Below are 21,552 nucleotides of genomic sequence, written 5' to 3' on the forward strand. Positions count from 1 at the left end.
AGGGAGGAGAGAGAGGAGAGGAGAGAGAAAGAAGAGAGAGGAGAGGTAGTAGAGAGAGTAGAGGAGAGAGAGGGGGGAGGGAGGAAAGAGAGAAAGAAAGAGAGAGAGAGAGGAGGGAGGAAAGAGAGAGAGGGAAAAAACCCAGTATTAAAAATTTCAAATCGTCAGGAGGCAAGAAAACGACGTCACATCAAAACCCTGTGTGCTTACCATCCTGCATGTTACTCTCTAGTCCGTTACTGATGATATATGTTGACACTGATAACGCATCGCTATCGTCACCGTGACAGTTGTCGTTCTCTGCACTAGATTGCGCCCAGACAGTAAAACCCTCTGTGAAAACAAAAATTCACACACGATTCAGGCACAGTGGAAAAATCAATTTCGACCTCTAATTAGGGGTTAATGATCTGCGCCTCGAGGTGTATGACGTGTTCTAAGGCCTTGTGATAAGTTGCGCAATGCTATAACTACCAAATTAAACCTCCGGTCGAGCGAAGCGAACGAGATGGTTTTCATAATTATTATTTACCAGTTGTCACACTTTCTATGACGATATGGCGTAATAAACAATATGAAATGGGGACTTGTGATTGGTCGACGTCACCTGGCTATATGACAATGTCAAACAGTTAATCTGATATGTGAAGTTGAAAATGGGGTAGGCTTTACACACTCACATTTGGTTAAAGAAAATAGACTACTTACCAGTACAGTTATGTTTGTCCCTGTGCAGTACAAGTCCTTGACTACAGGAACAGTAGTAACTGCCTACAGTGTTGGTGCAGTTGTGACTACAGCCACCATTCAGAGTGGAGCACTCGTCAATGTCTACAGACAATAGAAAAAACTTGGACTGAAGAAAGTAGGATGTTTGGTTCTATATTTTTTCTACCAGTCTTTATTCTATATCAATACAGTGATCATTCAAAAAACGACGACTCCAAGGAGTATTATATTCAACTGAATATGTGTAGACGTTCTAAAACGGTTTGATTCTTTAACCGCCGTCAACTACAACTACCACGACAAAAGTCAACCACGATAATTACAACTTAAATAGATATTTAGAGACTTTGATAATTGTTACTCCGTGACGGAGTATTGTGAAGGGCTTGATTTTCGTGATAGCCGCTATAAAACGGGGTTCTCTTTGTGTAGTCGGCATGCAATTTTATACGCCGTCTGCGGGCATGCCCGCGTTGATGCACGAAGGTGTATTTTTGGCGTTGCTGTTTTCGCGGTCAATGTAATATTGCAAACGCACCCCTACAATTATGAGGCAAATTGGAATGGTCCAGAAAAACGCTTTGTTTGGAATAGCGGGGGGGCGTGATCAAACTTCATGCAGATACGCGGAGGGGTCGATAAGTGGTACCAGATGTTTTTCCCCATATGCTTAAGGTATGGGGCCGTTTGTAGAACATGTGGACAGTAAAAACGCATTGTTCCGTACGTGCTAATTACTGTGTAATTTGGTATGTGGTGTGCCACTATGTCCGTGGTGATGCACGTCTTTTTATTTTCACCCTAGCAGTTTTGATACTGATGTTAATGCATATTTTTGAAACATCCCTATATGTTCAGATCATCATCAATATAACACTAGACATTGTAACGATTTGGCAGTAATACACACAAAAAACAACAAAGAATGTTCACCATGATGTCTAGGTTTCCCAATACTTGGAACACATTAGACCGGAGTTTGCGAATTAATCCATCTTTCATGAACTTTAAGAGCACGTTAAAACGAAACCTTATAAATAACCCAACAGTCTGCTAGTTTAATCGCCCTATTAGACGTTTTTTTTTCATATCACTGAAACTGTTATTACTTCTTGGTTTGATTTATTCAGGTGTTACTTAGTTTCTTCATTAGTTTATTTTACTATAATTTTGTTCTTAAATGTACAATGGTAACTTATTTACTATTTGTTGAAATTTTCTAGTCATTTGCTTTGATTTTCTTTCAAGTATTTTAGTTAAAAATCAGTTAAATGTGTTTTGTTATGTTCAGGGAGAAGAGTTTGTATAAGCCTTTAAGGCTTCTACTTCTCCCGCACAATGTGTTTTTTTATTTACTTTAATGCCATGTATATTTTACGTTGTGCGAAATAAATAAATAAAAATAAAAATAAAAAATGTCGGTGATATGTTTTCGCCTGGGTATCTGACCGGCGGTATAGTAACACTCGCGGTGCTGCCCGCAATTGTTGCTTGGCCTGGCCAGTCGCGCTTGATAAGTAACAGGCACGGTAAGACGGTGGGGTGTTACCATTGACACGACCATGATAGTCCGATCTTTATGTGAATGTAATCATTGTGTGTGTTTAGTTAAAATGAACTTCAAACTTGAAGCACACAACACACCAGGTTGCTCCTAAACGAGTACCTATATTCGAAATACAGTAAAATACATCAGAACAAAATCAAACAAGACTTCCGAGATCTCATACATACATAAAATATGGGCTCGACATGTAAATGTAAATTTCTTCTTTAATTATGCAAATGACCTCCTTATCAACATAATAAATGCAACGTGATGTTAACTTTTGATTATCTTACACATGTATCAAGTATGAAATTCCCATCATTTACCACTAATGAGTCATAGAATTTTCGTATTAATTATACAAATTAGGTCATCATTTGCATAATTGATATCTGTTGAATTTCAAATTTCCATAGATTACATACATTACATGTATGACCTTCGTCTTTTTAAGACCTAACAACATACCAAATATCATCACAATCCATAAAGACGTTATGAAGTTATGCTGGCCACAAATGTGCGGAAACACAAACACACACACACACACACACACACACAGACAAACAGACAGGCACACACACAGGCAGACAAACAGACAGGCACACACACAGGCAGACACGCCACAACAAACAAGGCAACACAATCTGACAAAAAGATGACGCAAAATGACAGTAAACAGTTGAACCAGATTCAGCACCAGGGACAAAAACACAGCCAAGTCACCTATGACAGGCACACAGTAAAAGTCCAGGACAACAACAGGAGAAAAAGACAACACCATTGACAACAACGGAAAAATACAGCCAACAAACCAACAAGGTAACACCAGGGTCAGCAACACGCATCCAATCAAAAAACATCACACTTTACGGAGAATTGTTGCCTATGGCTGCTTGTTGTATCTGGTATCGATGATTATGATAATAAGGTTAAGACATACAGTGTTCTTACTATTCACCAATCATTTTAGTATAGCTATTTAATTTTTCTTACATTTCCTTATAACTGGATTGGTAGAATGATATTGTTTATACATACAGTTCAAAGAATTAACAGAGTAACATTTTCTTTACCTGGTATATAAGCCTCTACAATAGTTGGTCCTGCACGTACTGCGCTCTTTCTTTCCACGAACCAAGATGGTTTTGGTCCCTTCTGAGTAATCATGGCATAAGACTCTCTTAACCCTGTATCATGGGATACATTCAATCTTTCAAATATTCGACTATCAACTAACACTAAAAAAATGAGTACAGAATGTCTGGCTTATCTACACTGCATAACGTTTATGTTTAAAATGTTAAATTGATTGATATTCAACCAAGGATTAATGTGTTCAAAAGCTCATAGAGTGGAATTCGCTGCCATTAAGTACAGTCGGGTGCTCAGTCAGAATTAAACTTTCGCGATTTATTTAGTCTTCTCAAATCGTACCAAAAAGCAAAAATGAACCTGAAGTGAGAATGATGTTTAGTCTTCTATAGCTCTAAAGTAATGCTTTGTTTTAAATAAGAGATTAAAAGGAGATTACCTAGTGCAGTTGTAATTGTAGAACCGTATGGCGCTAGGTTGACTCGGACGCCGTCGCCGCTGTCATGAACAACGATAGCTAGGATCCGTCCCTGCAGTAAAATAGGAGCAAATATGACAGAGATATGAAAATACCAAGAAATGTAACATGCCGGATCTTCATCTATAAGTCGAAGCTACTGTTTATTTAGACATTGTATCATTATGTCGTTTACCTACAGTATAGCATGTAAGGTATGTTGTTATCAAGTTTAAAAGAAAGGTCAAACAGAAACATAATGCTTGTTAGAATGAACACGAGGTACTGAGTCTATGTAAGTATTTCTAATATCAATTAATGAAAAGGTCGTAAAGGTTGTAAAGCTAAGTATACTATAACTTTTAGGGAGGACCATTGGCAGATCTAAACTAGGTAAACGAAGAATCGATGTGAAAACGCTATAATTTTATAGTTGTAACAAAGAATCATATACTTTTTAATTTTAGTATATTATGGACATTATTAATCATAACTCACTCATTTGTACAGTTTATGTGAATACCATGGACCTACCTTCTCTCTCTCATTGTCAGTATGAGATCGTTGAATCCTATGTGATGTTTTGAAACAAAAACTCAAACTTATGAAAGACCAATCTACATCAGACCTTCTTGCCAGAGTGACCAGTATATCAACTATGCTTACCGCTGCAGCGCCTTCCAAAAATGCCATTAGTTGTCCCGCCGCTTGAGTGCCTCCTTCATGGGTGTCGAAAACAGCCTTGTCGATAACTTCTCCGGTCCGCTCATTCAAAATAAACGCCTGATGTCCTCGTACATATGGATGAACTGATGGTGTTGAAGATATCAGGTTAATCTCCTGTGAAATTTACTTAGTGCTCAAATTAAGAATATGGGAATAATGTATTTGCATTTAAAAGTACTACTTACGGAGTTTTAAAAGCTAAACAGGACAATTTTGGAGCCCCCAGCATGCAAAGTGCGTGTTGGCCGCCTTAACAACACATGGATACAGACTTTGAACCTGACTCTAACATTTGCAGAATGATGACTTTTATATATCCTCACCGTTTTGGTGAACTCTGATTTCCTGTCCATTGCTGACGATGTACGACCTGTTTCTGAATTCGCCATTGATTGTACCAGGATCTTCCCATCCAGTCGACACAGCCCTCACGATAAAACCTCCTGTGCATATAAATGAAGTTAGCATAGTACATGTGCCGTTAAGTTATGGATAGACCATGGGCCAGGCGAGTTTACTGGGAAATAGTGTTGCTCCGCTCACAAGGGGACTGCCCGACTCCCGAGCCTATTTCTTGTTCAATTTCAGTTTTACTTGTTAAATATCAGTTTCAATGCAGTGTTTGTCTTTGAGAAAGCTGGTCTGTTTGTGTTTAAATCCTCTTGTCCAATGGGTGATTAGCCTGCACAGAGGGTGGACATGGTTTCAATTAAAACCCAAAAAGTGTGGTACTAACCCAAAAAGTGTGGTACTAACCAAAAAGTGTGGTACTAATTTTATGCAAATGATTTTTGGATAGTACCACACTTTTCTGCACCATGGAGATATAGAAACAGAAAATGAGGGGCTCTCATTGGCTGAGGGATTGTGGCCATGTTCTAACAAAAAACTGTTTTTGATTAGATAAATCAAAATTAACACTTCTTTGTTGCCCAATTGGATGTTGAGTTATTCTTTTTTCTTTCTTTTGCTTTCAGGGTACAATACGACAACGCAAGGAAATATCCATATCCCACATTTACGAAATTTTATTAATCAATCAAAAGACACCTTAACCAGTTGAAGGTTGCAAAAGAATATACAGCATCAGCACAATAACTGTAAGGCAGCAAAATCGATATGTGTACACATAGTGTGCCCCCTTCAGCAACCTAGGCTCTAAAACTCATAAACCATATAATGATCTTACATAAGAAGCGATTGCAGCAAAGGCCTACCCTAAAGCACTTTGACTGCCTTTTTGTGTCTCATTTGGTCTACTTCCGATCCCCTTTTTTCTGTTTGTGTTTCTTTGAACAGTAGCAAACTCCGTTAAAACTGGCGTAGCCTTCTATTGGACACACTGTGGCAAAGGTAACGAGAATAGTTGGCTTGACAAAACATGAACCTGCCATTCATCAACTATTTTAGTATAAACTAACGACTGACGTAAGTATGCTGTCGACTTATGCATTTAAAGTCTAAGGTGGATTGTTTAGGGCGTGTTACAAAATCAATACAATTAACTGTATTTCCAAGATGAACACAAATTGATAAGTTACAAATGACAGGGATAGAATAATTCTTAAAGACATGCATTCATAAAATGCAGATAAAGATCAAATTAATCGCATGTTCCAAAGACATCCCCTGGTACCAAACGTCATGTTATTTATCAATTTATCAGAAGTGTTTTAAGTCGAGTATTAAACAACAAAGACGCAAGACAAAAGCCATATCCACACACATAAGCCATATCACACATGAAAATTTAAACTTAAGGTTTATATATATATATATATATATATATATATATATATATATATATATATATATGTGTGTGTGTGTGTGTGTGTGTGTGTGTGTGTGTGTGTGTGTGTGTGTGTGGTGTGTGTGTGCGTGTGTGTGTACTTTGCCCAGTGACTGTTGCAGTCGTCGCCATCAGCACCAGAACCACGCACGTCCAGAACCCGGATGTACACGGACCCGCCATCGTGCCTGCGTACAACACCTAAACACCTAAATTAAGTATTGCATTTTATCAGTTTGCAAGTTGAAAACACTGGTACACAAAAATTGAGAGAAAATATAAATAAAATCTTAACAAAACATCACTCGCATCAGAAAAGTGCTCTTTAACATGCTGTCCTTCATTTTTGTATCGGGAGGTGTCGCTGTTGAGCAGGTCATAAGTGTAAGACCACACCCATTTATTCTTGTTGATGGAATAGCGCGGGAAGAATTGAACATATAAACAACAGGAAAAATATGAAATAAATGAAATAAACCAATACAGAATCCATACCATATGTTTATAGAACCTGCATGTACTTGCAACAAGGGCTTACCGTGTTTTAGAATTTAACGGAGGCAACCCATGTGCCTAAAATCAACTCAGAAGAGTAAGTCAAATAGCTACGATCATTGATTGCTAAGTTCTGAACGATGGATTTTGAGGTACGTGCATAGTGCTGCTGTTGAACAGGAGTCGTCATGAACACCGCAGCTCTAAACGACGCTTGGATTTAGATATGCAAATGTTTATGTGTTACAGGTTACCCAATGATATACATGTGATGATGAACCGTTCAAAGGTCCTGAAATTACGACAAGGCCACACGCAGCTTGGGTCGTAGCGGACCACAAAAGGCACGCGACGTTTTGCGTCGGTGTTCAAAACCTATAATTTAGCTACACGAGACTTGTCGTTCACAGAGAGTCAGCAAAATGCGCACAGAAATAAAAACTGCTGTCAATCGCAGAGCAACCTCGTGCGATTTTCGGTTTCGCTGTGCCATGCGTGAAGAAACAAACTACTAGTGGCATCGACAGAATACAGTATCCTATAGAAATTACGAAAGCAAAATAAAGTACTTGTGTAAATAAAGTATTGTCTTGTCTTGATTATGCTACATGTACCCTGCACTTTTGAGTCGGAAGGTGGCGCTGCAAGTCCTGAATATAATTAATAGTGCACTGCAGTTAAGAGTTTAGGTATAGTGTTTTCAATCAGGCGTCGATACTTGTCCAACAACTTTCGGCGTGTACACGCTTATTCCAACATGCCCTCTGTACGACATCCCGTCTTTGTGTGCCGTAAAACCTGTGACAAAATTATTCACATTGGCTCAAAAACATGAAACACACCTTTTCATCTTTGTGTGTAACTAAGACGCCAGATGATTACCACGGTACTGACGAAAAATTCAAGTTTTAACGCGCTGATAACACAAATCAGATAGTGGATGGTTCAGTGTCCCGGACGTTATGTATATAAATCATTAGTTGTATTCCTGTTGTTTTGAGCATGTTGATCATACGAATTTTTTTCTTGAAGTGAGTATGCAAATGAGGAAAGCCTTGTTGACAATGGTCTGCTCAAAATGGCACCATTACACGCGGGCATCAAACGAGGTGGAAGGAAAATCTGCCCGAGGACAAGTTGTCTGCGTTTTGTCATTATCATTTCAGTCAAAACGCTACAAAGTAGACAGCATCTGAATGCACAATATTTTGGACCTTCTCCTCTCAATAATTCACATCTTTAAATTTAGCGATACCCAATGATACATGGCAAACAGTAGGTAAATGGTCTGTTTTTTTTCCACACTACTTCGTGAATCATAGGTCTAATCGTAAATGTTGAATTGACTTCATTTCAGAGTCGGTATGTATCTTTTACTGCGGTTACAATATGACGTTTGTGTGTCTTACACATAAGCCGACCGTGGACTTAAGGATTTTCTCAAAACTACGGTTGGGTCAGCTTCTTGTGAGATGTTTGGCAGTTTTTCGGCAAGATTGCCTGTTAATCTTAAATAAATTGACTGCGCCAGCTAACTATAATGTTTGAAAATCAAAGTTGGGAAAGTCATCCATGGAAGAAAACTAGGTCATCTCACAAACTCGATAGTATCCACTGCAAATCAGAAAGATATAACTCTAGTGCAATACCTCACATGGTACGACTGTTGAACTTGTAAGAAAAAAAAGTGCCCTATTCTAAATTATATTGTATAATGTGTCTTCATGAGATCTTTTAAATCTTTTAAATTTGTTAATTTTGTGTAATCCAGTTACAGTATAACTACGCTTTTAATATTGTACCCTATATAGTTAATGTTTTTAGTATGAATACCAACTGTTGTTAATGGAACCCCCACACTGTGACTGCCATGTGGGAACCATTGTTAGGAGTTTTACATGAAACAAATATACCAGTATTACTATTTTGCAGAAGAGCAGAGTAGAGCTAGAACAGGATAGGTTTTGGGCCACTTCCCACCCATCGTCTATATTGGTTGGGGATTGGTCGAGAGTAAAACCGGTCTAGCCAAAAGAATGACAGGGGCTTGACATGTAGCTTGGCTCGTGCATGACCACACAGAGCCACGCGACGTACTTATCGTGTTGGATTTTTAAAACCTACAATTGAATTAAGGAGGCCTGTCCTTTCCTTAAAGTCAAAGAGCCATCAAAGTACCCACAGGTGGAAAACTGCAACGAATTATGCGAAAAACCTAGATGGATCTTTCGGTTTACTGCACAATGACCATTTACACGTATTTCAGTGTTACACCACCATCATGACATATAAAATGTAATAACACTGGTCACTTTTATTTTGGAATGTCAATTTCCGAATTTCAAGACAGCTATGTTGAAACCCCTGATTTTCAAATCTGTTATTCGTAACGCGCACACTTTTGCCCTGTTGGGTCACAGAAACGTCATGATGTAACCGCAGTAAAAGATACATGCGAGCTCTGAAACGACTTTAATTCAACATTTATGAATAGAGCTATGATTCACGAAGTATTGTGAAAGAACAGATCATTCATCTACTGTTTGCCATGTATCGTTAAGTATCGTTAAATTTAAAGATGTGAATTTTGGGGGAGGAGAAGGTCCCAAACAGTGTGCATTCAGATGCTGTGCACGAAGTTATGCTCCTGTCGTCTACGTAGCAGCATTCTTGCTTGAAAGGACAATGACAAAAGCACAGACAACCTGTCCTCGGGCAGATTTCTCTTCCAGCTCGTTTGGTGCCCGTGTGTAATGGTGCCATTTGTGCCATTTTGAGCAGACTACCATTGTCAACAAGGCTTTCCTCATTTGCATACTGACTTCAAGAAGAAAATTCGTATGATCAACTGTAGTGCTCAAAACAACAAGAATACAACTAATGATTTATATACATAACGTTCGGGACACTGAACCATCCACTATCTGATTTGTGTTATCAGCGCGTTAAAACTTGAATTTTTCGTCAGTATGGTGGTAGACCATATCGACACAAGTATAATCATCTGGTGGTAATCATCTGATGAAAGATGAAAAGGTGTGCTGTTTTTGAGCCAATGTGCAGGATCTTCTTACAAGTTTTAGTGCACACAAAAACGGGATGTCGCACAGAGGGCATGTTAGAATAGTTATGTACACGCGCAGAAAGTAGGGGTCACAGACGGATCTTTAGTTCAACCGAAAGTATCGACGCCTGACTGAAAACACCATATCTACACTCTTAACTGCAGTGCACTATTAATCAAATTCAGGACTTGCAGCGCCACGTTCGGAGACAAAAGTGCAGGGTATCACAAACAAGACAACGCAATACTTTATCGACACAAGTATAGCGACTTTCGTAATTCTATAGGTGGCTGTATTTTGTTTATGTCGGTATTTGTTTGTTTGTGCCAATAAGATTGTGAAGCGCACATGGCGGGCACAGTGAAACCGAATATCGCACGAGTTTCTTCTAGATCTGTGATTGACAGCAGTTTATATTTCGATGACATTCGTGTAATATAATTATAGGTTTTGAACGTACTCCAGTTCGATCTTCTACAGAAGAGTTTTATAGTCAGCTGGCGCAGACGACTTTAATACGCCGAAGGACGGTTATACCAACTATAATGATACAGATACTTGTGTGTTACGCCGAAGGGAGGTTATACCGGCTATACAGATACAGAAGCTGGTGTGTTACGCCGAAGGGCGGTTATACCGGCTATACAGATACAGATACTTAGTTAAAGAGTTTGACTTGTTCCAACACAATAAGGAGAACTCACCATAAATTTTCGGCTGATCCCGTCAACCTTCGTCAGATTTGTGATGCAATCGCTGACTATCCGGAAGTCGGAAACGTGATGACGTCAGGAGTGCATCAAAAGTGGCGGGAAGACGGTATCTCCCACCATCACGGTTCAGAGAGGGTTGGTGGGCCCTGATGTAAACTGCCTCCTTCACGCCTCTCACAAAGTAATCCTGCTCCGTATCTAGAATGCGCACCTTGTCCAATGTAACTTTGTGAGAGGCGTGAAGGAGGCAGTTTACATCAGGGCCCACCAACCCTCTCTGAACCGTGATGGTGGGAGATACCGTCTTCCCGCCACTTTTGATGCACTCCTGACGTCATCACGTTTCCGACTTCCGGATAGTCAGCGATTGCATCACAAATCTGACGAAGGTTGACGGGATCAGCCGAAAATTTATGGTGAGTTCTCCTTATTGTGTTGGAACAAGTCAAACTCTTTAACTATGTATTCTACCAACACAGATGAGCTTTCATTCGAAGATACAGATACTGGTGTGTTACGCCGAAGGGCGGTTATACCGGCTATACAGATACAGAAGCTGGTGTGTTACGCCGAAGGGCGGTTATACCGGCTATACAGATACAGAAGCTGGTGTGTTACGCCGAAGGGCGGTTATACAGGCTATACCGATACAGATACAGAGATAAACTTGAAAGGGTACAGAAAATGACCCAAGCCTGAGTCAGGTGACCTCTAGACCCTCATTATCAAACCCTAATGCAAACCTATACAAAATGTATTTTCTTTAACGAACCGGGCACCCAAACAAAGTCGTTTGTTTAACAAAATAGAAAGACTATAAAATCCTTACTTTCAGCTCCAAAAACAGCACCCCCCCCCCAAAAAAAACAAATACTTCTTTACGTTTGGTTTCAGTGTAAATTTGGCCCACTGCGCTTGCGCGGATCAATGGCCTTTGCCATTCCTGCCCTGTTGCATCATGGGTAGTATCAATGTCAGATAAATAATGTTTTACAGCATCAGACAGACGTTTCTTTTATCCTTACTAAGCCAAGCAAAACTATAGATAAAAGTGCCGCTATCTGCAAGATGAGGCACACCCAACTCGCGGATTTATAGCTTGAAACGTGACGAAAGGACGAAAACATGTCGTAGCTCATTAGACATAGTCCATCACACGGGTTTTGAACACACCGAATGTGTATGTGACATGTTACACATATTCATAGCAGTACGTTGTACTTAAACTATTAGTATTTCGAGTTGTGTTTTAAAGGCTCAAATTTGATGCTATTCAGACCAAATAAGAGCAATGAGTTAATGGCATGATAAATTTTTACCAGTGTATTTTCTATCCGGTGTAAAAAAATCCCGTCATAGTCACCTCAAACAAAATAGAAAATAAACCTTGCTCAAACGCTTGTCTCCCTCCAACTATGGCAATATATCTGTTCCAACTGTTGCTGCCGTCGTAACCCCCCCCCTCCGCAAAAAAAAGAAACACCTCACGAAGCTTGTTTCTCGGCTATTTCAAACGCTTCAAGCATGTCATCATGACAAAAATGTGCTGAAAATGGCAGTTAAGGTTTTGCCGCCTCCAAATTGCATTTGATACCTTTAATAACATGAAAGCATTCTTTCCATAAGGATAAAGCCCACCTTTCACACCAGATGCGCACGTAAGACCTAGAATGATGCAGCAGATGAGTCTGACCACATCTTGCCGTGCAGACATCCTTCTACCGGGCCTCTCCCTCAGAGTCCTCGGAAGAAGATGCAAGTGGCCCCGTATGGATGTTGTTTCTGGCCTAGTCAACGTGTTATATACGCTTTATCCCGGTTTCTGGCGTTAAGCCGTGTTGTGAAGTGTAAAGACAAAAACCTTCCACAGACAGACACGCAGTGCGAACCTGTGGCTCGGGCAATTTGCACATTTATGTTCGATGATCGGTTTTGGGCAACTCCCAAGCAACGCTCACTACGTCATAAAAATATGGACGAAACCATGAAAAATGGTGGAGGTGCCTTGATTATTTTTTACTTTAAAGGAAGTTTTAACTCCTTAAAAGACGATATTAATTCCCGTGAATACTTCTGCTACTAAGCATAAGAACCACCATTGTACATTTTACGACTTTTCTCTCTCGATACTTTGTCTGCACGTTTATTTCTGTCATCCAACCATAAACTATTCGTTTCTGGGCGTTGCTTACAGTGACCAAGGACATTATACACGTGTCCTTGCAGTGACTCTTTTGAGTGTGAGAAACACTTAAGATGATCAGACAGGTGGAAAATATAATATCGAGACAGAAAAAAATATTTTGTATTTCTTCTTTGACAATTTCATGTTCACCGTCACAATGTCCTACATAGTAAGACTTGCCATTTAAAAAAAACTTTGGAATGTTAAAAAAACGACGACCGGGATGTGAAAGAAAATATAGAAAGTGTTCGATGCAACGGGTGGCTTATAAATTATTCAAGCCACCATTAGCCTAACTGCGCTCCGCTACTGTACACATGAGTTCAGTGACCTAATGCAGCACCATATATAAGTCTTTTTCTCTTTTCATTCTTGTTCCTTAAATAGAAATTGTGATCCTACTTTGAGTGATGTCAAATTTCTATTACCATACTATTTTTTCTGTACTCATCTGGTGTTTTCATTGTTTCTTCAGAATATGTAAAACTACAAAATGCCACATTCTATAACCTGTGGGTTGAAGCATACCCGACCAATCTGTATAGAATGGGTCGCTTTTAGAAAATGGCAACAGCACTGCAAACAAATTATTGAATGTGCAATTGCGTAACTTGGAAAAGGCAGTATAAAATACTGTGCAGATTGACGATTATGGCAGGGTCTTTTCTTGGTGCTGAAAAGCTTGTCTAATACACATTCAAGGTTTCCCTACCTGTGCAGGTCCTGTAAAGCTGTAAAGAACAACATTATGTTAACGAGCATGTACTACTTACCACATTGATACTCAGCCCTGCTGGCCTGTCCGAAGACTGTAATGTTAGTTGTATCCCAGTCAATCACATTGCCATGGTAACTACAGTCCACTCCTGTTTCGGCTGGAGACAACACGCGGTCCCAGAGGTTTACTCCCGACAGCTCTCCGATGAATGACTGGTGTGCTTCGAATTCTCCCCCGACTACGTCTTGATCCTGACCGAGAATCCACGTGCCGCCTGTACGCACCCTCCCTCCCATTCTAAACCCGGACCCTGAAGCCGTCAGCACGCCGTCAGCGTACAGCTGCCAGGCCCCATCACTGTTGCTCCAGGTAGTACATATGGTGTGCCACTCGCCGTCCCAAACGGGTGGGTCTGCCATGTGGATTTCGCTTTGTAAGAATAACTGAAAAAAATTACATGAGCTGATTTATCAGCCAAGATATTTACAAAAAGAAATTCAGAATAGCTCTACCAAAACTATCAGGACACACTTGCAAATCCTTTTACATTGGTTAGTTTACATACGATATTATCCAGCATAAGCAAGCAATAGACAGCAGAAACCTAATATCGAAAGCAATTGTATACTTACTAAAAATCCACCTTCAACATTTAAGAGAAGCTCGTTGTCGTGTTCTGGTACTGCGTAGCTGACCAAGTTTATATCGTTGCTGGAATCCATGTTGGAGCGCATGTGCACACAGAGGGTAAAGCTTGTTAAGTCCTCAGACAATATTGTCTCCATCCTGGCATAGTCAACAATGCCTCTTGGACCGGGGAAGATGATCTTCTGTGAGTCGCCTGGTACAACATGTGACTTTGTTAAACTAACAAACTTTTAAGGCTGACGACGTGTGTGACAATGTAGTCAACAAGAAATGTACAGCTTAAAATCACAATCTGTAAGATTCTGTAAGATTCAGATTCTTTCATTGTTGCTTAAATAGGACAGATTCAGAAAAGGAAATACATGTAAAAAGAGAAAGCCCGGCATTTACTCGGGAGGAAATACATCATATTTCACGCCATCTCTCTGCCCATTTCAAAATGAACTGCTGCTATATTAACACCTTGCAGAAATTAATAAACCAAAAGTTACCTTTACTCACAATATAATCCTACTCGGAAATTCAGTTTTCATATACTTTGACCCCGCCTGCAGGAATGGACCCTTCTCAAAATACCCCCATACAAAATGGCCGCTTCCAAGTTCCCCTTGCCCAGTCTCTAAAAATCCTATTTTAGTTTTACATTATTTTAAGTATATGCCAAAAAAGTGAATTAAATTTAATGACCATGTGCCAAAGATAGCCCCATGTCAGATATCAGGTCATTTGGGTTTAATACCGAAAAAGCCTGCCCAAAACTAAAAACTAAAAAAAATTTAAGTACATGTATTTTAGGTATGAATTTTGACACGGAAATTGCAGAATCATATACACGCAATGTATCGGTGCGTTTTCCATTGGTGACGTAAGTGTGACGTGTTTGTAATAGGTCGGAAGTGACGTGTTTTACGTTGAATGTGACATAAATTAAGCAAAAAAAAATGTAACATATTTCGCTCCGTATTTTTGGAACAGATATATTGCCATATTCCAACGGCCAATGTAGACAATGTCAACTTTCTTGTCATTAATTCTTTTAATGTAGTAAGTTGAATCAGGCCTACTCCATAGCATATTGATATCTTTGAGGCAAGAAACTGTAATGTCGCTGACGGAAAACGGTTGCTGGTTTTGCCTCGTAGCTATTTATGGGCGGTAACCCCCCCCCCAAAAAAAAAAATAGAAACACCTCATGAAGCTTGTTTCTAGGCTATTTCAAACGCTTCAAGCATGTCATCATGACAAAAATGTGCTGAAAATGGCAGTTAAGGTTTTGCCGCCTCCAAATTGCATTTGGTGCCTTTAATAGCATGAAAACATTCTTTCCATAACGATAAAGCCCACCTTTCACACCAGATGCGCATGTTAGACCTAGAATGATACAGCAGATGAGTCTGACGACATCTTGCCGTGCAGACATCCTTCTACCGGGCCTCTCCCTCAGAGTCCGCGGAAGAAGATGCAGATGGGCCCGTGTAAATTTTGTTTCTGGCCCGGTAAACGTGTTGTTTACGCTTTATCCCGGTTTCTGACGTTAAGCCGTGTTGTGAAGTGCAAAGACAAAAACCTTCCACGGACAGACACGCAGTGCGAACCTGTGGCTCGGGCAATTTGCACATTTATGTTCGATGATCGGTTTTGGGCAACTCCCAAGCAACGCTCACTACGTCATAAAAATATGGACGAAAAATGGTGGAGGTGTCTTATTTTTTTTTACTTTAAAGGAAGTTTTAACTCCTTAAAAGACGATATTGATTCCCGTGAATACTTCTGCTACTTAGCATAAGAACCACCATTGTACATTTTACGACTTTTCTCTCGATAATTTGTCTGCACGTTTATTTCTGTCATCCAACCATTAAGTATTCGTTTCTGGGCGTTGCTTACAGTGACCAAGGACATTATACACGTGTCCTTGCAGTGACTCGTTTGAGTGTGAGAAACACTTAAGATGATCAGACAGGTGGAAAAGTTAATATCGAGACAGAAAAAAAATATTTTGTATTTCTTCTTTGACAATTTCATGTTCACCGTCACAATGTCCTACATAGTAAGACTTGCCATTTAAAAATAACTTTGGAATATTAAAAAAACGACCGGGATGCGAAAGAAAATATAGAAAGTGTTCGATGCAACGGGTGGCTCATAAATTATTCAAGCCACCATTAGCCTAACTGCGCTCCGCTACTGTAAAAATGAGTTCAGTGACTTAATGCAGCACCATATATAAGTCTTTTCTCTTTTCATTCTTGTTCCTTAAATAGAAATTGTGATCCTACTTTGAGTGATGTCAAATTTCTATTACCATACTATTTTTTCTGTACTCATCTGGTGTTTTCATTGTTTCTTCAGAATATGTAAAAACTACAAAATGCCACATTCTATAACCTGTGGGTTGAAGTATACCCGACCAATCTGTATAGAATGAGTCGCTTTTAGAAAATGGCAACAGCACTACAAACAAATTATTGAATGTGCAATTGCGTAACTTGGAAAAGGCAGTTTAAAATACTGTGCAGATTGACGATTATGGCAGGGTCCTTTCTTGGTGCTGAAAAGCTTGTCTAATACCCATTTAAGGGTTCCCCTACCTGTGCAGGTCCTGTAAAGCTGTAAAGAACAACATTATGTTAACGAGCATGTACTACTTACTGCATTGATACTCAGCCCTGCTGGCCTGTCCGAAGACTCTGATGTTAGTTGTATCCCAGTCAATCACGTTGCCATGGTAACTGCAGTCCACACTTCTCAAAATACCCCCATACAAAATGGCCGCTTCCAAGTTCCCCTTGCCCAGTCTCTAAAAATCCTATTTTAGTTTTACATTATTTTAAGTATATGCCAAAAAAGTGAATTAAATTTAATGACCATGTGCCAAAGATAGCCCCATGTCAGATATCAGGTCATTTGGGTTTAATACCGAAAAAGCCTGCCCAAAACTAAAAACGAAAAAAAATTTAAGTACATGTATTTTAGGTATGAATTTTGACACGGAAATTGCAGAATCATATACACGCAATGTATCGGTGCGTTGCATGTGACATAAATTAAGCAAAAAAAATGTAACATATTTCGCTCCGTATTTTTGGAACAGATATATTGCCATATTCCAACGGCCAATGTAGACAGTCAACTTTCTTGTCATTAATTCTTTTAATGTAGTAAGTTGAATCAGGCCTACTCCATAGCATATTGATATCTTTGAGGCAAGAAACTGTAATGTCGCTGACGGAAAACGGTTGCTGGTTTTGCCTCGTAGCTATTTATGGGCGGTAACCCCCCCCCCAAAAAAAATAGAAACACCTCATGAAGCTTGTTTCTAGGCTATTTCAAACGCTTCAAGCATGTCATCATGACAAAAATGTGCTGAAATTGGCAGTTAAGGTTTTGCCGCCTCCAAATTGCATTTGGTGCCTTTAATAGCATGAAAGCATTCTTTCCATAACGATAAAGCCCACCTTTCACACCAGATGCGCATGTAAGACCTAGAATGATACAGCAGATGAGTCTGACGACATCTTGCCGTGCAGACATCCTTCTACCGGGCCTCTCCCTCAGAGTCCGCGGAAGAAGATGCAGATGGGACCGTGTAAATGTTGTTTCTGGCCCGGTAAACGTGTTGTATACGCTTTATCCCGGTTTCTGACGTTATGCCGTGTTGTGAAGTGTAAAGACAAAAACCTTCCACAGACAGACACGCAGTGCGAACCTGTGGCTCGGGCAATTTGCACATTTATGTTCGATGATCGGTTTTGGGCAACTCCCAAGCAACGCTCACTACGTCATAAACATAGGGACGAAACCATGAAAAATGGTGGAGGTGCCTTGATATTTTTTTTACTTTAAAGGAAGTTAATATGGTATTAATTCCCGTGAATAATTCTGCTACCTAGCAGAAGAACCACTTGTACATTTTACGACTTTTCTCTCTCGATACTTTATTTTTTTTTATTTTTTTTTATTTTATTTTATGACGATTTACCACATTTGTGGAAGGATTGACATAACAGGTGACTATCACCTCTTCAAAGATGTCAACCCCGAGACCAGACTGTAAGGCTTGAACCACTCACACCGGGAAGGTCCCCTACTCTTTTCGATAAGTGCGGTGGGTTCTTTAACGTGCGTGGGGTGTGGCTCTCCCAAACACGGGACCTCCATTTAACGTCCTATCCGAGGGACGTTAGCCGAAGGGACGTTAGGGACCTAGCCGAAGCTAGGTACTCACCTGAGTGAAGTGCCTTTCCCAAGGGCACAAGATCGGTGACATGGGCAGGGTTCGAACCCACGACCTCTCGGGTGTGAGCCGAACACGCTACCGACTGCGCCACACGACCCCACGTTTATTTATGTCATCCAACCATAAACTATTCGTTTCTGGGCGTTGCTTACAGTGACTCATTTTGAGTATGAGAAACACTTAAGATGATCAGACAGGTGGAAAATATAATATCGAGACAGAAAAAATATTTTGTATTTTTTCTTCGACAATTTCATGTTCACCGTCACAATGACATACATAGTAAGACTTGCCATTCAAAAATAACTTTGGAATTTAAAAAAAAAACGACCGGGATGCGAAAGAAAATATAGAAAGTGTTCGATGCAACGGGTGGCTTATAAATTATTCAAGCCACCATTAGCCTAACTGCGCTCCGCTATTGTACAATAGAGTTCAGTGACTTAATGCAGCACCATATATCATTTTTTTCTCTTTTCATTCGTCGCCGAGTCGACTTAGAAATGGTGTGTGTAAAGCGGGCCTATCGGTACGGCCTGCTATTTTCTTTGACCCAAAAATTTCCCCAAATTTCTTTTCTGTATATAGTACCAGCCTACATTTTAGTGGCCAATGGAACACCTATAATTTCGAGCCCTGTTTTTTTTTATCCACCGACTTCAGTTTTACATGATTAAGGAAGCTATGTAAAATGTTTGTTGTACTTAAATGTTCAGATTCAATGCTGAATTCTGCTACATTTACATGTATGTGATAATGCTTAATTCTGCTACATTTACATGTATGTGATAATGCTTAATTCTACTACATTAACATGTATGTGATAATGCTTAATTCTGCTACATTTACATGTATGTGATAATGCTTAATTCTGCTACATTTACATGTATGTGATAATGCTTAATTCTACTACATTTACATGTATGTGATAATGCTTAATTCTACTACATTTACATGTATGTGATAATGCTTAATTCTACTACATTTACATGTATGTGATAATGCTTAATTCTGCTTCATTTACATGTATGTGATAATGCTTAATTCTGCTACATTTACATGTATGTGATAATGCTTAATTCTACTACATTTACATGTATGTGATAATGGTCAACCTACATTATGTACATATTAGGTTTCATCTTTTGAAAAGGAATACACTAACTTTCTACATATATTTACGCCTAGTCAGAAATTATAAAATCCTAATAATTCCTTATGCAGGATTTTACTCACATTTGAACGGAATGTCTCGCCATTGACAATACTAGTCTTGCTAGTTTATTTACTGAGAATAGTGTTTTTATTTGTTCAGATAGAATTACTACTTTTTGAGATCTTCGTCTCGACAAACATGTACCCCTGTTATCCCTGGGCGACATTCTTTTGGAGCTTGTTTCGAGCAGTCAGAACTCTTTACTGGGGGTTGTGTTGTCAGACTCAGATATCCTCATCTCAATGAATCTGATTCCATCAATCCCCCGTTTCTTATTCTGAGAGATTTTGAGGTCAGTCTTCGGCCTTCTTCCAATAGAAACCATTTGGGTTCAAGGCATCCGACATCCCCCCTCCCAAAACCCTCCCATTTTAAATATGTAACGGGGGACCGTTGAGAGATTTCGCTCCATGGTTTTTGTAATGACTACCTCCCCTTTACGAGACATCATATATTCTCCAACTGTATTTCCCGCTATTCGGGCCCAACTATAACTTATACTTTGCCTGTACATCTTCCGTTCGTCACGGAAACAGGAATAATACGCAAAGGTCAAAATTCCTTTGAAAGGTTTACAATGGTTGTCCATTCGGATAGAATCAATACTTTCTAAGATCCTCATCTCCACAAAGCCGAACCCCAAAATCCCTGGCCTGTTGTTTCGAGATAGCTTCGGGCAGTCAGACCCATTATTGCCATAATAAAAGCCAGTCGGGTTCAAAGTATACGACGGACCCAAAACCCCCCCGTGTTATGCATGTAGCAGGACAACCATGGATTGATCTTGTTACAAGGTTTGAGAACAAATTTCCGACCATTCAGCCTCCGGAGATAGTTGTGTCCACGAGTCCCTGTATATGAGCCCAGGTGTACGTAACTTATACAGTGCCTGCGCATTTTCCACTGAGAAACTGTCATATTACATGTAAATACTAGGTAAACGGGACGGGCATGCAGTACAGGTTTTAGATACTTCTAATCTAACATTCAATATGTACCTGCCCTGGTTTGTCAGTAGATGGATTTTGTCGTTTCCGAGCCAGACCTCCCTCCAAAGGTTGCCGAAGCCCCGGCTGTAGTCCTCCCAGATCCGGTTGTAGAAGTTCACAGACCCGCCCTGGCGCCTCTGGATGACGGTCCAGGCCCGGCCGTCCTCCACACGGCAGAACACAGGAATTCGGGCATTGTAGTTGCTCTTGCCGCCAGCCTGACGAAGGTAGATGGTGTAGATTCCAGAATCCATGACGCCTTTGGAGCTTCGGTAGATTTCTCCGCAATCTACGATCATCAGCGAGACAAAATTTTGTCATTGATACAATCGAATTCGAAGTTTTCTGGTTATACGATGGTTCTGGAAGAACTCATTTGGGCCCTGAAAATCATATTCAAATTATATGTAAAGATATAACAGTTTCTGTGTTATTAAAATCAAGACTGACAGATTCCTTTTTTTAAAAAAAGGTCAACCAAAAAATGCCACTCTTGACTTTTCGTAATGTGCTAGTGAGATCACTATTATTTAACATTTAGTTCATACCTCACTAAAATCCAGGTCTATAGCTGTCAACCCTCGGAGAATGGTTGACCCTACAGGAGTAAGCTGGAGAAAAAAAATTAAATAGCTTTCACTATCTTTACCCGGGAGAACGTCCGAAAAAAATCAATGCAATAGGAGACATGAAAAAGTCTACTGAGAGCTTGCTATCAAAAACAAACATTAATAACAGTATCTACATTGTGGCCCTTAGGGAGAGTCGGACATGCTACAAGAATAATGAAATGGCCAAAACACGTACTATACACTTTACAAATCTTCGGCTTATGTTGAAGAAGGTATAAAAAGGCATTCAACAAAAACAGTAAGGATTGCCTTGTACTCTGTACCTCTGTGACCTCCTGGGTATATGGCTCGCCGACAAAGGTTGGT

At 39.8% G+C, this 21,552-nt stretch overlaps 2 protein-coding genes across 2 annotated transcripts; both read right to left on the reverse strand.

Annotated features, from left to right (window-relative positions):
* Positions 1–190: 190 nt before the first annotated feature.
* On the reverse strand, positions 191–4,621 carry LOC109465016 (pro-epidermal growth factor-like). Its single transcript, XM_019762140.1, has 5 exons — positions 4,497–4,621; positions 3,813–3,903; positions 3,355–3,468; positions 709–831; positions 191–333 (listed from the first exon to the last, which is right to left on the reverse strand). Exons 1-5 carry the CDS (start codon positions 4,521–4,523, stop codon positions 191–193), a joined length of 498 nt encoding a protein of 165 aa, XP_019617699.1. The 5' UTR covers positions 4,524–4,621.
* An 8,947-nt stretch (positions 4,622–13,568) lies between these two features.
* LOC109465017 (neuronal pentraxin-2-like) lies at positions 13,569–20,868 on the reverse strand. The gene is made up of 3 exons (XM_019762141.1): positions 20,628–20,868; positions 14,154–14,362; positions 13,569–13,964 (listed from the first exon to the last, which is right to left on the reverse strand). Exons 1-3 carry the CDS (start codon positions 20,866–20,868, stop codon positions 13,569–13,571), a joined length of 846 nt encoding a protein of 281 aa, XP_019617700.1.
* Between the last annotated feature and the right edge of the window lie 684 nt (positions 20,869–21,552).

Source organism: Branchiostoma belcheri, unplaced genomic scaffold (assembly GCF_001625305.1).
Source record: "Branchiostoma belcheri isolate BF01 breed outbred unplaced genomic scaffold, Haploidv18h27 scaffold146, whole genome shotgun sequence".
Lineage (NCBI taxonomy): Eukaryota > Metazoa > Chordata > Leptocardii > Amphioxiformes > Branchiostomatidae > Branchiostoma > Branchiostoma belcheri.

Excerpts from the sequence above, each read along its gene's own strand:
- LOC109465016 (XM_019762140.1), bottom strand. The coding sequence starts at position 4,523 with ATGGCATTTTTGGAAGGCGCTGCAGCG. Across the intron at positions 3,469-3,812 it reads TACAATTACAACTGCACTAG|GGTTAAGAGAGTCTTATGCC; the intron begins GTAATCTCCTTT and ends CCCATGATACAG. Across the intron at positions 334-708 it reads GGACAAACATAACTGTACTG|AGGGTTTTACTGTCTGGGCG; the intron begins GTAAGTAGTCTA and ends TTGTTTTCACAG.
- LOC109465017 (XM_019762141.1), bottom strand. The coding sequence starts at position 20,868 with ATGGATTCTGGAATCTACACCATCTACCTTCGTCAGGCTGGCGGCAAG. Across the intron at positions 14,363-20,627 it reads CCATCTACTGACAAACCAGG|GCGACTCACAGAAGATCATC; the intron begins GCAGGTACATAT and ends ATGTTGTACCAG. Across the intron at positions 13,965-14,153 it reads ATGTTGAAGGTGGATTTTTA|TTATTCTTACAAAGCGAAAT; the intron begins GTAAGTATACAA and ends AATTTTTTTCAG.